General features: G+C 44.7%; 1 protein-coding gene across 1 annotated transcript in view; it reads right to left on the bottom strand.

The window, feature by feature from the left end:
* Positions 1-13,039, bottom strand: part of dntt (deoxynucleotidyltransferase, terminal) — a 105,084-nt gene that overhangs the window by 84,581 nt on the left and 7,464 nt on the right. Inside the window, exon 3 of the mRNA XM_085428828.1 lies at positions 9,838-9,948. Coding sequence (XP_085284954.1) covers positions 9,838-9,948 — 111 coding nt within the window. The remainder of the gene's footprint in view (positions 1-9,837; positions 9,949-13,039) is intronic.

Genomic DNA, 13,039 nt, shown 5'->3' with positions numbered 1-13,039 from the left:
TACAACTGTAGCTGCCTCCACCAGTGTGTGAATATGAGAGTGAATGAATAGTGGCATTGTAAAGCGCTTTGGGTGCCTTGAAAAGCGCTATATAAATCCAATCCATTATTATTATTATTATAAGTACTAGTTTGTGTCTGCACCCAACTGTCAATCAAGGAGGCCACAATCGCAAGAAGGGTAAACCTTTCTAATTAAAACAACAACAAAAAAAAGTGAAAATTTTAAAATACCTATTGTGACAAAACCACATCTGTACCAGGCTGGGAAAGTACTTGTTTCCACTGCAAAATTGGGTATTTTAACAGGGTAGTCTATGTGGACTGACTTGCTTGTGGAGACTAAACTGATCACTCAAACACCTGCTGCTTTCAGCACTCTTTTTAATACCTACAGATTACTGCTTGATTGCAACAGTTAATTTAATATCTCAAACTGACGGCAGACATAAGGACAGTATGCATTCAGTTAAATGAAAACTGCCCACCAAAGCCACAATTTACCAGTATCTAGGTTTACTTTTGTGTTGTGTGGCCTATTGTAGATTTGAGTTAAAAAAAATCCCACTCACCCTATATTCCTCATACTCTGTATGTCTGTACTTTACACTGGGTAATGATATCACAAAATTGCATTTCTGGGCTTTTGGAACATTTTCCAAATATCCAAAGAATAATTGACTTTATAATTGGTTTGCACTACGGAGGTTAAATAACCATATGTCTTTTCTTCCTTAATGAACCAAATCCATCAAATTTAATGAAAGATTTATTTTACCTACTTTGGGATGCTTTGTGAGGAAAAATGTACTGACTGTTTTTCAGTGACTGCTTGGAAGAAAAACCCTTTTCGGGCACGTATGTGTTTTGGTAGCTCTCATGACTTTAATAGCAACGCCATAAACGACACTGGGACAGCTCTGTCTTATCGTGGCGACTCCCTTTATTGCCAAACTGCAACATACAATACACACGGCACAACCACCAGAGGGTGCTGCATGAACCCTTGAGTTAGTCCTTACCATAACATCCCCCTTTCTGAGTACATTATAACCATAATGTTTCCTGTGCTAATCCACATTTATGTCAACACTACATTCACTGCAACTTAACTTGTAGCTGAATATTTCAATGCTGTTACGTTAACTTTTATTCTGTAACGGACATTTATTGTTTCCACTTTATAACAATTATTTTATTTAACTGTGTGAACTTATCCAACTATGAAGGTGGGGTAGACTTCCCAATCCTTCCGCTGAGTGAGGGGATTATTCTGCCCCTGGCTGGTCACTCAGGTGCTCGAGAGTACCTACTACCTACTTCAAAGTCTTTAAGGTACCTCGGTGGGTTTCTGTCTCTGGTGGGATATCTTTTCTCAGTAATCCGGTCATTCGGTGGTGTAAGACACTGCTGTGCCTGGTTCGAAACCGGGCTGCTGCTGTCTTCTGGTATGACAGGGATCTGCTGTTCTGTCGGTTCCGTCTTGGTCTCTTTTAGTGTGATGAGATGGCTCCTGTTTCGACGTAGAAGTCCTCTCGGGGTCTCAACAAGGTAAGAACGCGGCATCTCTGCTCTGCCTGATATAGTTCCATTTGTTTTCATGTCTGTTATCCAGACTTGATCTCCTGGGTGTAGTCCTGTGAGGTCTTGTGCTCTGTGTCTGTTGTTGAACCATTTCCACTGTTTTTCTCTCTCCTTCCCTTCTCTCTCTCTCAGTTTAGTGATGTTTGTCCAGCCTGGGTTGAGGCAGGATGGAAGTATGGGAACTGTGGTACGAAGTTTCCTCCCCATCAGAAGCTCTGCAGGGCTATGTCCATTGGCAAGTGGTGTGGCGCGATATGCCATGAGAGCAAGATATGGGTCTCCTTCTTTCTGTAGAAGGCTCTTTACTGTTCTCACTGCTCTTTCAGCCTCACCATTGCTCTGAGGGAATCTCGGGCTGGAAGTGGTGTGGGCAAAGCCCCACCCTGAAGCAAACTTTTGGAAATGTTCTGAGGAGAATTGTGGACCGTTATCCGACCTTAACTCTGTTGGAATGCCGTGGCGTGCGAATATGGACTTTAAGTGGTCAATCACTGCTGCTGATGTGGTAGAGGACAGCTTAGCTATTTCTATGTATCGTGAGAAATAGTCCACTGCAACCAAATACTGGCTGTTACTCCACTCAAAAAGATCAGCACCAACTAACTCCCACGGCCGTGTAGGAAACTCAGTTGGCATGAGTGTTTCTCTGGGTTGCTGTCTCACCTTTGCACACGTCTCACATTCTGCTACCAGCTGTTGTAGTTGAGAGCTCAGTCCTGGCCACCATACCGACTGCTTGGCTCGTTCCCTGGACTTTACAATGCCCTGGTGACCTGTGTGCAGTCGTGTCAAAACATCTTTTTGTAATATTTTTGGGATAACTATACGCATACCTTTTAGGAGAAGTTCATCTTCAACAGTCAGGTCCCCTGCATGCTGGTGGTATGGGAAACATGGACCTGGTATTTTGAGTTTGTCCGGCCAGCCATTCTTGCAGTAGAGTTTGATTTGTTTTAGTGTTTCGTCTTTGTCTTGCTGCTCTCTTATTTGTTGTAGTCTCTCCTCTGTTGCAGGAAGACCTGAAATCACCTGATGTGCATACAGGTTCATTTCGTCTCTTAATGTCTCGTCACAAACAGTTTTTTCTGGTGCTCTGGACAGCACGTCTGCAGTTGCGATGTGTTTGCCTGGGACATGTGAGATGGTGAAAGAGTACCGCATTAATCTCATTCTCAGTCTTTGTACTCGTGGTGGCAGTTCGTCTAAGTTCTTGGAGCCCAAAAGTGGTACTAAAGGCTTGTGATCTGTCTCAACATGGAACTCAATGCCTATAAGAAAATCAGAGAATCGCTCACATGCCCAGGTTATGGCTAACGCTTCCTTCTCTATTTGAGCGTACCTCTGTTCCGTGGGGGTTAATGCTCTTGAAGCGAAGGCCACTGGTTTGGTTGCGTCATCCTCTTGTTTCTGAAGTAGCACCGCTCCTAGTCCATAGGAGGATGCATCAGCTGATACTGTTGTTTGTGCTTTGGGGTTGTAGAGTGCCAAGTTCGGTGGTTCACTCAGTTCTGCCTTAATGTTGTCAAATGCTGTTTGTTGAGCCTCACTCCAACACCACATGTTTTTGGTACTGAGTAGTTCTCTCAACGGCTGTGTTTTCTCTGCTAAGTGGGGAAGGTACTTGCCTAGATGATTAACCATTCCTAGGAATCGTCTCACTCCACCCACATCCGTGGGCGCTTCCATGTTGCTGACTGCTTTCACTTTCTCCGGGTCTGCTTTGACTCCTGCAGCATCGATGATCTGTCCGAGGAACTTGATTGAGGTCTTTGCAAACTCACACTTCTCACTTTTCAATGTCACCCCAGCTTTTGTGAGCCGTTCCAGGACTGCGATCAGTCTCTTGTCGTGCTGGATTTGTGTGTCAGCATAAACCAGAATGTCATCCATCTGGCAGACGACTCCTTCCAGCCCCTCTAAAAGCTGAGACATTCGTTTTTGGAAGTGTTCGGGGGCCGAAGATATGCCAAAACAAAGTCTATTAAAACAGAACCTTCCAAATGGCGTGATGAAGGTTGTGAGAAGAGCTGACTGTTTGGACAAAGGTATTTGCCAAAACCCTGAGTTAGCGTCGAGTTTTGAGAACAACTTTGCGCCCTCTAGCTGTCCTAGGGTGTGCTTAACTGATGGCAACGTGTCTTTCTCTTTTCACAGAATTATTTAGTTTGGTCAAGTCCACGCACACACGCACTTCATCTCTGTTTGGTTTAGGTACTGGAACCATTCCTGCACACCAGTCGGTAGGCTGCTCTACTCTGGAGATTACACCTAACTCTTCCATCCGAGCAAGCTCTCTTTTGACTTTGGGTAACAGGGGAAGCGGGACTCTTCTTGGAGTTGACAGGGCAAACGGTTTGGCGTCTGCTTTAAGCTCAATTTTGTATTCCCCCGCCATCCGGCCTAACCCACTGAATAGTGTTGGAAACTGCTGCTTCACTGTTTCTACTGAAGTGAGTGACACAGTTTCTATTCTAGCCACTAACCCGAGTGCTACGCTCGCTATGCGGCTTAGTAATCCTTGTGTCAGGTCTGCTACTACATACACAGGCTGTACTGTAGCTTTGCTTGGAGTGCTCAAGTTAGCAGTAAATTTCCCTCTAACTGTTAATGGAGACATTCCCACCCCATATAGTTTCAGATCTGTGGGTTGCAGCTGCGGTTTTTGTGCTAGAGTGTTGTACTCTTTTTCAGGCAAGACGGTTACGTCCGCTCCTGTATCAATTTTTAGCCAGCAGTCTGCATTGTTAACTTTTACTTTAGTCAACCACGCATCCTCTGTTCTATCTGAGGCTACCGTTCCCAGAAATGCTATTTCTCTTTCTTCTCTGTTACCACCCGCTGCACGTATTTCTCCCACTGCCCCAGACCTACATACTCTTGCGTAGTGACCTTTCTTTTTGCACTGATTGCAGAGTACCTCTCTGGCTGGGCACTGGTGTTTGCTGTGAAAGGGTGTCTTTCCACATCGGTTGCATTGGCTTTTCACATTCCTCTCCGTGGTTTGTGGTACAGTCTTTCGTGGTTTGAAGTGTTTCGTTTTTGCTTTAACGATGTCCACGTTGCAAAGATTCTCGTGCTTGAAGTTGTTTTTAAGAAGATCCTGTTGTTTCTTAACAAGTTCACTTTGGCGAATCCGTATCACTGCTTTTTCTAATGTGAGCTCCGCATCCATTTGTAGTTGCTCCGAGAGTCTCTTGTCTCTTATTCCGACAACGAGTCTGTCTCTTATCATTTCACTGTGCAGCGCCCCGTAGCCACAATGCTCAGCCAAGGCATATAGGGATGTAATAAACCCGTCTGCAGTCTCTCCTGCTTCTTGCTGCCTTTGGTTGAACTTTGCACGTTCAAAGATAACATTTCTTCTGACTACAAAGTGTGCCTCGAGTTTGTCTTTGAGAGTGTGGTACTCACTCGCCTCCTCTTCGGTCAGGTTCAACGAGGTGACCACGTCTTCAGCTTCATCGCCCATTGTATATATCAGAGTGTTAACCTGGTTTTCGTCCGATTGTAGCTCGAGTCCGGATGCTATCCTGAACCTGTCGAAGCGTCGGATCCATTTCGGCCACTCTTCCGGCTTTGAAAAATCAAACTTCGACGGCGGTGATACTTGAAAGGCTGCTGGTGCGGCCGCCATGTTGCTAGTCGCGAGATGCTAGTTAGCGCTTCTTGCTAATTTGTTAGCTTAGCTCTTACTGTGGCTGTTATTGCAACCTTGCAGGGCGAGTTCTCTCCGGTGAGGAAGTTTCCGTGTTCCGTTATGTTCTTCTTCTCTCCCGAGCACTTCTGACACCATGTTTTGGTAGCTCTCGTGACTTTAATAGCAACGCCATAAACGACACTGGGACAGCTCTGTCTTATCGTGGCGACTCCCTTTATTGCCAAACTGCAACATACAATACACACGGCACAACCACCAGAGGGTGCTGCATGAACCCTTGAGTTAGTCCTTACCATAACAGTATGCATCAGGAGGGGAATTTAGAAGTCTTAGAAACATTTTTAAACATCCACGCAGATATGTTTTTATTGTGAACGTGATCCGACCCCGATCCGAACCAACTACCAGGTGTATGTTACAAGTTTGAGCTAAAAAAACATCCCGTAACAGCGTCTGCTTTGTATTCTCAATGCAAGAAGGTACTATGGATGTGCAAAGGGATGTGCAGGAAGGCAGCTAGCCGTACAATGAATGCAAACTCTCTGTTTTCTTACACACCACCTTCTTATATTTACTTTTGTTGCTCCTGCTCCAGACACATCTGGCCAATAAGCAGGCTGAACACTCTTACGTGGCTTTTAGTGATGTAATTTGAGCCACTTGGATTTATTCATGTGTAAAAAAAACCAAAACAAAACAAACCACGGGGAAAAGCTACAAGTTTACAAACTCATTAATGCCTTTGGAGCAGATTAAATGAATTATAGGTGGGAAAAAGTCCTTAGATCACTCCCAGGAATTCCCTTTATAACCATTTCCAATGGCGCGTTTGGCATTATCACCTGCATTGTGTCAACTTAGGGAAGGATAACTGTGAGGGATCCAATCCTGCAACTAGTATATGTACCATGAGCAAGCCCAGCATGCCACAGTTCAGGTCCTCTGTTCTCAGTGTTCCTCTTGAGGCCTTTCAGGACATTCAGTAAAACTGAGTTTGGCAGTCCGACTGTAGAATTTGAATCTAAAGTTCAGAAATCTGTGATGCCCCCGATCCTAACCTTCTAACCTTCTTCAGGATTGGTAACTTTGGGCTCTTTTACTGCTGTTTGGTCTCTGGGTCACAGCTGGACACCAGGCACTTATCACCAGTTACGATCCTCGAAGGTCGGGTCAGATTGAAACTGATATTTGCAGAAGTTGGAGGTATGTAACAGTCTTTAGAACTTGACCTCCAGGGAGTGATCTGAAAATAGCACCAGCACTCGAACTGGTTTAGACCTGTGCAAGGATATGACCTTGAAGGGAACAGTGGTAAAAACATTAAGTCAGATAATGTTAAAATATTATATGTAATATGCAAATCTTCTGAATAATTGCTAAGGTGCCATAGTGAAGCTCAGATTTTGAGAGTCATGCAAATGCTTGACTGGTAGAGGCTGTCTTTCACTTTTATTTTTGGTTACAAGGTATTATGTTGCTGAGTGACGGTAGCACTGGCTAGCCATGGCACACAGCAGTGTACATACCAAACACAATAACTCGGATTCACAACGACAGTCAATTGACAGTTAATTCCACATAGAAAGGCCCAAGACTGGATTTGAACCCAGGGCCTTCTTCCTGCGACCTTCTTGCAGAGCAAAACACTGCGCCACCATGTCGGCTGCTTTATCATCTGATAATAATGTGAGTGTGTTCTGTAGCTGTTCTGCATATTAACATCCCTTTATAAGAACATTACAAAAGCTTTAGAGTTACAAATTCTCCTTGCCTTTATACAAGCTTCTCCTCTGAGACTATTTGACAACACAGTGCTGCCAGCTGACATCTAACTCGCTAATGAGTAAGAGTGAACTTTTCAAGCACTTGTTATTGAAAACGTCCATGAAGGAGCAACATTGATCCATATTTGGCCACTTTCCATCAATGCAAGGCAGACAATTTAATGCCAAGGCTGCCAACCAACAAATGCCACTGTGCAAATTGTTACATGTTAAGTAACATAATACCTCAGATTCTCAGGATTGGAAGATTGAAATTTCCCTTTGTGACCAGTCACACAGGCATGGAGACTGGTTAGTGACTGCCTGGTAACAGCCAGTAAATAGGAAAAAAAATAAGCGTTACTCCACCAGCCTTACTCCCCAAGGTTGCTTGCAGTCACTAGGTAAATTTGGTCACAAAAATGCAAACAAGGTTTCACCAAAAAAACCTCCCTGTAATTGCTTCGGTAGCAGATTGTATTGAAGATGCCCAAATTGCCTGCAAACACAACAAGTGGATATTATACATGGTTATGCTCAGGATATGTCAGCCCATTTCTACTTGAAATGCCTTTTGGTTAAACTTTCAGCAAGGAATTTGCATTTGCACTGTTACATTTTTATATAGCTTTAATGCACATAAATAACAGCTGCATGTTTAAGTGAAAATAAATGGATGGGGGTTTTTGCGCTAGTAAAGTTGTGGAGTTGTATTTTGTATCGCACCAATTATATCGTCATCGCAAATTTTCAAATATATGTCGTGATAAATATTTTTGGCCATATTGCCCTGCTCTAATACTGACCACTGCAGACCGGGAACACCCCACAAGAGCTGGAGATTTGGAGATGCTCTGACCCAGTCGTCTAGCCATCACAGTTTGGCTCTCATCAGACTTGCTCAAATCCTCATGCTTGTCCATTTTTCCTGCTTCTAACAAATCAACTTTCAGGGCAAAATGTTCGCTTTCTCCCTAATATATCCCACCCACTAACAGGTGCTGTGATTAAGAGATAATCAGTGTTATTCACGTCATCTGTCAGTGGGCATTATGTCATGTCTGATTGGTGTAGTTGTTACCACAGTCGGGTTCATAGTCAGTACTGGTATCAAGGGCAAAAGTCCTAATTCACACACTCAAAGGCTTTTTCATTAGATGGGTATTCACAAGGTTACATCATTACTGCCCCTTGCAATCAGGCAGACAGCAGGACCAATCAAGGATTACGTCACCAATGTGGATCAATAGCTTGCTGCTCTTTAGCACTGTCACTACAGGTGATTGGTTTCCAGTCACGGGACAAGGCAAAATTTTATTATTAGTATTGTTATTTCGCTACAATTTGGATAGTTAAAATATTTCTTAACTATGGGGAGTTGTACCTGTGGTTTTCCTCAGGTCCACAGCTAGAACAACCTTTTACTTTAATCAGAAATTCTGCTTTGATGTGGCCTTCCTTATGCAGAGATAATGAGTTAATCCCTGTGATAGGGAAATTGAGTGGGATTGCTAATTATGCAGTTAATGCTGTGGAAAGAATTGGGGAGATAAGAAATTGAACAGCAACGCTCCCCAGGTGAGACGCAGGTGGGTATGCACATCTGTAACTGCTCGTCCATGTGGGAAAACACATGTGCTTTTGTGCGTGTGTGTTAGAAGGTTGCAGCACACGCATGAACGTACATGCGGGCCAATATCCATACACGTGTGTGCATCTTTTATGTACATTTGCCATCAGTGGGAAGTAAAGAGTCATTATGAAACAGATGCTCCACAGGCCCTCTGCGAGCTGTACTTAATACGTCTTACGGAAACTCATCAGTGGGTCTCCGCAGTCCCACATAAACACACACATAGCCACTCAGTTTACGGTAATATTGCACATTTTAAAACTTCAAATTCATATTCACATCCAGTTTTAGTTACAAAAAAGTCCTTCTGTGACAGCCCCAAAAAAGAAAAGAGGAAATAAATAATGATGTGTTTCTGCATACATTCTCCATTTCTTCTTTTAAGTTCCTTTAGGTCACAGTAGCACTATTAAATTTAGAAGTAATTGCTATTTTCATTATGGATTAATCTGCCATTCATTACATGGCAAATTACTTGTGAGATTCATTGTTTAGCCTACAAAATGTCAGACAATGTTGCTCAGAAGTTAGAAGGCCCCAACTCAAGCTCTTTAAACTGTTTTCTCTGAGCAAGGGTCAGAACCCCAAATGCGTTCCACTCGACAATAGCTGACAAAGTTTGGTAAATGCAATGTTTGTTGACACTGGCTTGTTTCTGTTTTCTGACTGATGCTCTCAACACCTACATTGCTGTTATTAATGCAACATCGTTTCTTCCTTTCACACTCATCAACACTTACGCCAATTAACTACTTTCCCATTCTGTTGGGTACCCTGAGCGAACCCTTCTTCAGCAGCCCAATTTACCCACCCCTCTGTCCTTCCCTCCTTCACCCGCCCACACCAGATGGCGAAGGGATAGATCCATCATCGCTTGTGAGGAGTGTCACGTCCACTGCCCATTTCAGCGTAACGCAGTGCCTCTGGGCGTGTCCGTGCCAGCCCCCGTGCCAGGGTTCGCAGGCATGTCAGCTGTTGCACCTCGAACGTGCCGCAGCTGCAGATGCTACTCATTTGCAGGTTAATGTATTTTGGGGGAGAGCTGTGTCAGAGCGCCCGTGAGTGAAGCGAGCCAGCCATCCAATTAGAGCAGAACAGATTAGGGGAGCTTTTTACATTGCAAAGTAAGAGCGACGAGCCTCTGGTGGCTCAACATGTAAAAGCGTGGTTCAGAGTGAGGCCGGAGAAGCAATTTCCCACCGTGAAAATCTTGTTGTTGTTCTTTGTGGTGGTCCGTCTCTGGCAGGCATATTGAGACACCGTGGACACGGGTGTGGGTGTTGTAGCTTCTGGCGATGCAGCCAAGGTGTCCTGTGTGCAAAAGAAAATAACCGGAGAAGCATGAACCAAACACGCACTGTCATAAAGTGCGTTAATTTCTCAGCCCAAATTGTTGACAGGCTAAATGTGTAAATGTGTGTGAGGCTATTCCTGACGAGCGCAGAGCCAAGAGTTCAAATTGAATTACATAAAAACGTAGCCATTTGCCTTGGAGAAGTTATTTTTATGACTGTGTCTCCAGGGCAACAGGCTAATGACACTCATCTCACAGTCTGGTTGCATCCAAATCCATTATGCTGCCTAACCCGTGGCATTACAAATCTGCTTGCCATCATCCAATTTGCCTCCTGTAAATTGCCTTTTCATTCTATAAGAAATGGTTTCCCATTTGTAATATATGTGTCAAAAGGATTACCAATGTAATATTAATATTCTTGGAGACAATTAGACATCACAAAAAGGGAACATTGTGTCCATAAAATTGCCTGTGGATTTGGCAGGAGAGTGACACAGAGAGGGGAGGAAGAGGAGGAAGAGAAAGATGGAGGAGATTGTCACCACAGAGCGTTGACTGGTACCGATGCTGCAGGAGGAACAGTGGCGTCTTGAACAGATAATGAAAAGGAGTAGTACCTCTCACACTCCTGGGCTGCATCAACAGCTAAGGGATTTTTTTTTTTTTAAACGTTCATCATTTATTCTCTGCCAGGAGCCTTTCCTGTTCTCCAAAAAAAAAAAAAAATTGCATAACTTTGAATATATTTCACGGTGAAAATTTTCTGCCAATCAAAAGTGAAACTCTCTAACTGTTTTCCTTCTAAATACAACACGGGTGTTCTTCATCACTTTTCCACCTCAGCTGCAGCTCGTTTAATCCAATATGAGACTGTGGGTCCATGGAGACCCAAAAAAAAAAAAAGCGGCTGTGCATCAGCATGCAGAGGTGGGTTCCCCCCCTCCCATCTGGGCTCGGTTATTACACAGGCCTTTAACTGTGTGGAAGTTAAAGCTCACACACTGATCTCAGAGGCGCCGTATCCCCTCCTGGCTTTCTCTCCAGCGTTCTCTCCACCTTTGCTGTGTGGCTTTAGATGTTACTAAACTAATGTGTGCAGTCTGCACACTGGGGCCTCATTTCTTCGCACACCATCTGCTGAGATGAAAAGGTACGGCAAGAATCGCAGAACCTCTACGCTGTGAAGCGTAGAGACACTTCCGGGCCTGCTCCTCCCCTCCACGTTAACGTCTGTCACACGGTCAGATGAGGCCACTTGGGTGAGTTAATAAAAGCCACTTGATCCAACGTGCACCACAAAGGTCACAGAGGTCGTACCTCATAAGGGAAACTGCTTGGCCTTTTGCGCACACGCTAACCCACAAACATCATCCCCAGCCCACCTATCTCCTAAGCATGAAGGCAGACACACGTTCACAATCTCCCTAGCACCTGCTTCCACTTTTATTCCTTTTGAAGCAAACTATCCTCACATCTTACCACATCTCCACTCAAACACACTAAACAGCTTCTCTGCGAGCCAGGAAGTAATAGAAAATATTACATTTCAATGGGCTCAATACTTAAAATTCCTCCCTGACTTGCTGCAGAATATTTATGATAGCGAAAAACACATTGCATCTTCAGACTATCATGACGAGCCGCAGGCAAATGTGCCCAAGAAGTAGCCTGTTTGGGGAATATTTTATCTCCTCCTGGTAGCTCCTTAAATGGATTTATCACTCATAAAAAACAATCTACTGGAAGCACCACACGCATAAATGCCACTGCGCGTTAACTCGTTTGCTTCAGAGAGGAGCTGCATCACAAAACAAGCAAGAGGAACGGGGCCTCGCCGGTTACCTGGGGAGATGGGTCAATAAATGTCAGCGTGGCATCATTAGCCTCGTCTCCTAATGACGCAGCAAGACAAGAGTCGTGCCATTGATGTGCCACGCTTACGTGGGCCCCGAGGAAACACTGCCACAGCAGTCTCTCACGTGGAGGCACAAACACGGCAGATTTCATTGTGACCATTAAGGCCGTCACAGGCTGTTAGGAGAAAGCATAGATGGAGCCTGGCAAACTGGCAGAACTTGACTGTGGGGGGGTTTTTTTCGCTTTGTTTTGTTTTTTACCCCTCCTGCTCCACGGTGGAAGAAAAAGAAGACAGCATATTTCTTTATTTTGGATACATATGCCGCCAAGCTCTCGTAGAGCCATTCACAGGGGGAAAATATGTGCGTCTGTGAGCATGTGTATGTGTCTGTGTTAGTGGGCTGCTCTGAGCCCTGACATCCAGCTGATGGGTTCATTTGACACTCCTACGCAATATGGAGGATGTTTCTCTTGCTATCAGCGAGGTGAAGTGCAGTAATATGAGCAGAGACAGAGGGAGAGTTAGTGTCCTTTTTATATGAGCTCCCTGTTAGGGGGTTGACGTTATAGATTTGCAGTGGCAGGAAAAACCTAAATGCAATATATCCAATGTATACCTTCACAATATGAGTGTATTTCTTTTCTTTTTTTTTCAATGTATCACATTAGTCCACACACAAATCTTTTTTACGCACAAACAAATTCTTTTTACACATACAAATCCTGATTTACAAGTACAAAGCTGATTTGCAAGTACAAAATATTTATGGCCACATTTTGAGCCCATACAACGGACCGGCAACGCATTTCAACGGACCAGTAACCCATGGCAACGCATGGCAATGCATGGCAACGCATGGCAACGCATGGCAACGCATGGCAATGGACCGGTAACCCATGGCAACCCATGGCAACGCATGGTAACGCATGGCAACGCATGGCAACGGACCGGTAACCCATGGCAACGCATGGCAACGGACCGGTAACCCATGGCAATGCATGGCAACGGACCGGTAACCCATGGCAACGCATGGCAATGCATGGCAACAGACCGGTAACCCATGGCAACGGACCGGTAACCCATGGCAACGGACCGGCAACGCATGGCAACGGACGGTAACCCATGGCAACGCATGGCAACGCATGGCAACGCATGGCAACGGACCGGTAACCCATGGCAACGCATGGCAACGGACCGGCAATGGACCGGCAATGGACCGGCAACGCATGGCAATGCATGGCAACACA

The sequence above is a fragment of the Rhamphochromis longiceps genome, linkage group LG13 (assembly GCF_057381845.1).
Source record: "Rhamphochromis longiceps isolate RC_006_pf linkage group LG13, R_longiceps_female_GT1.1, whole genome shotgun sequence".
NCBI lineage: Eukaryota > Metazoa > Chordata > Actinopteri > Cichliformes > Cichlidae > Rhamphochromis > Rhamphochromis longiceps.
The sequence above is the reverse complement of the archived record's forward strand: the minus strand, read 5'-3'. Positions and strand labels throughout refer to the sequence as shown.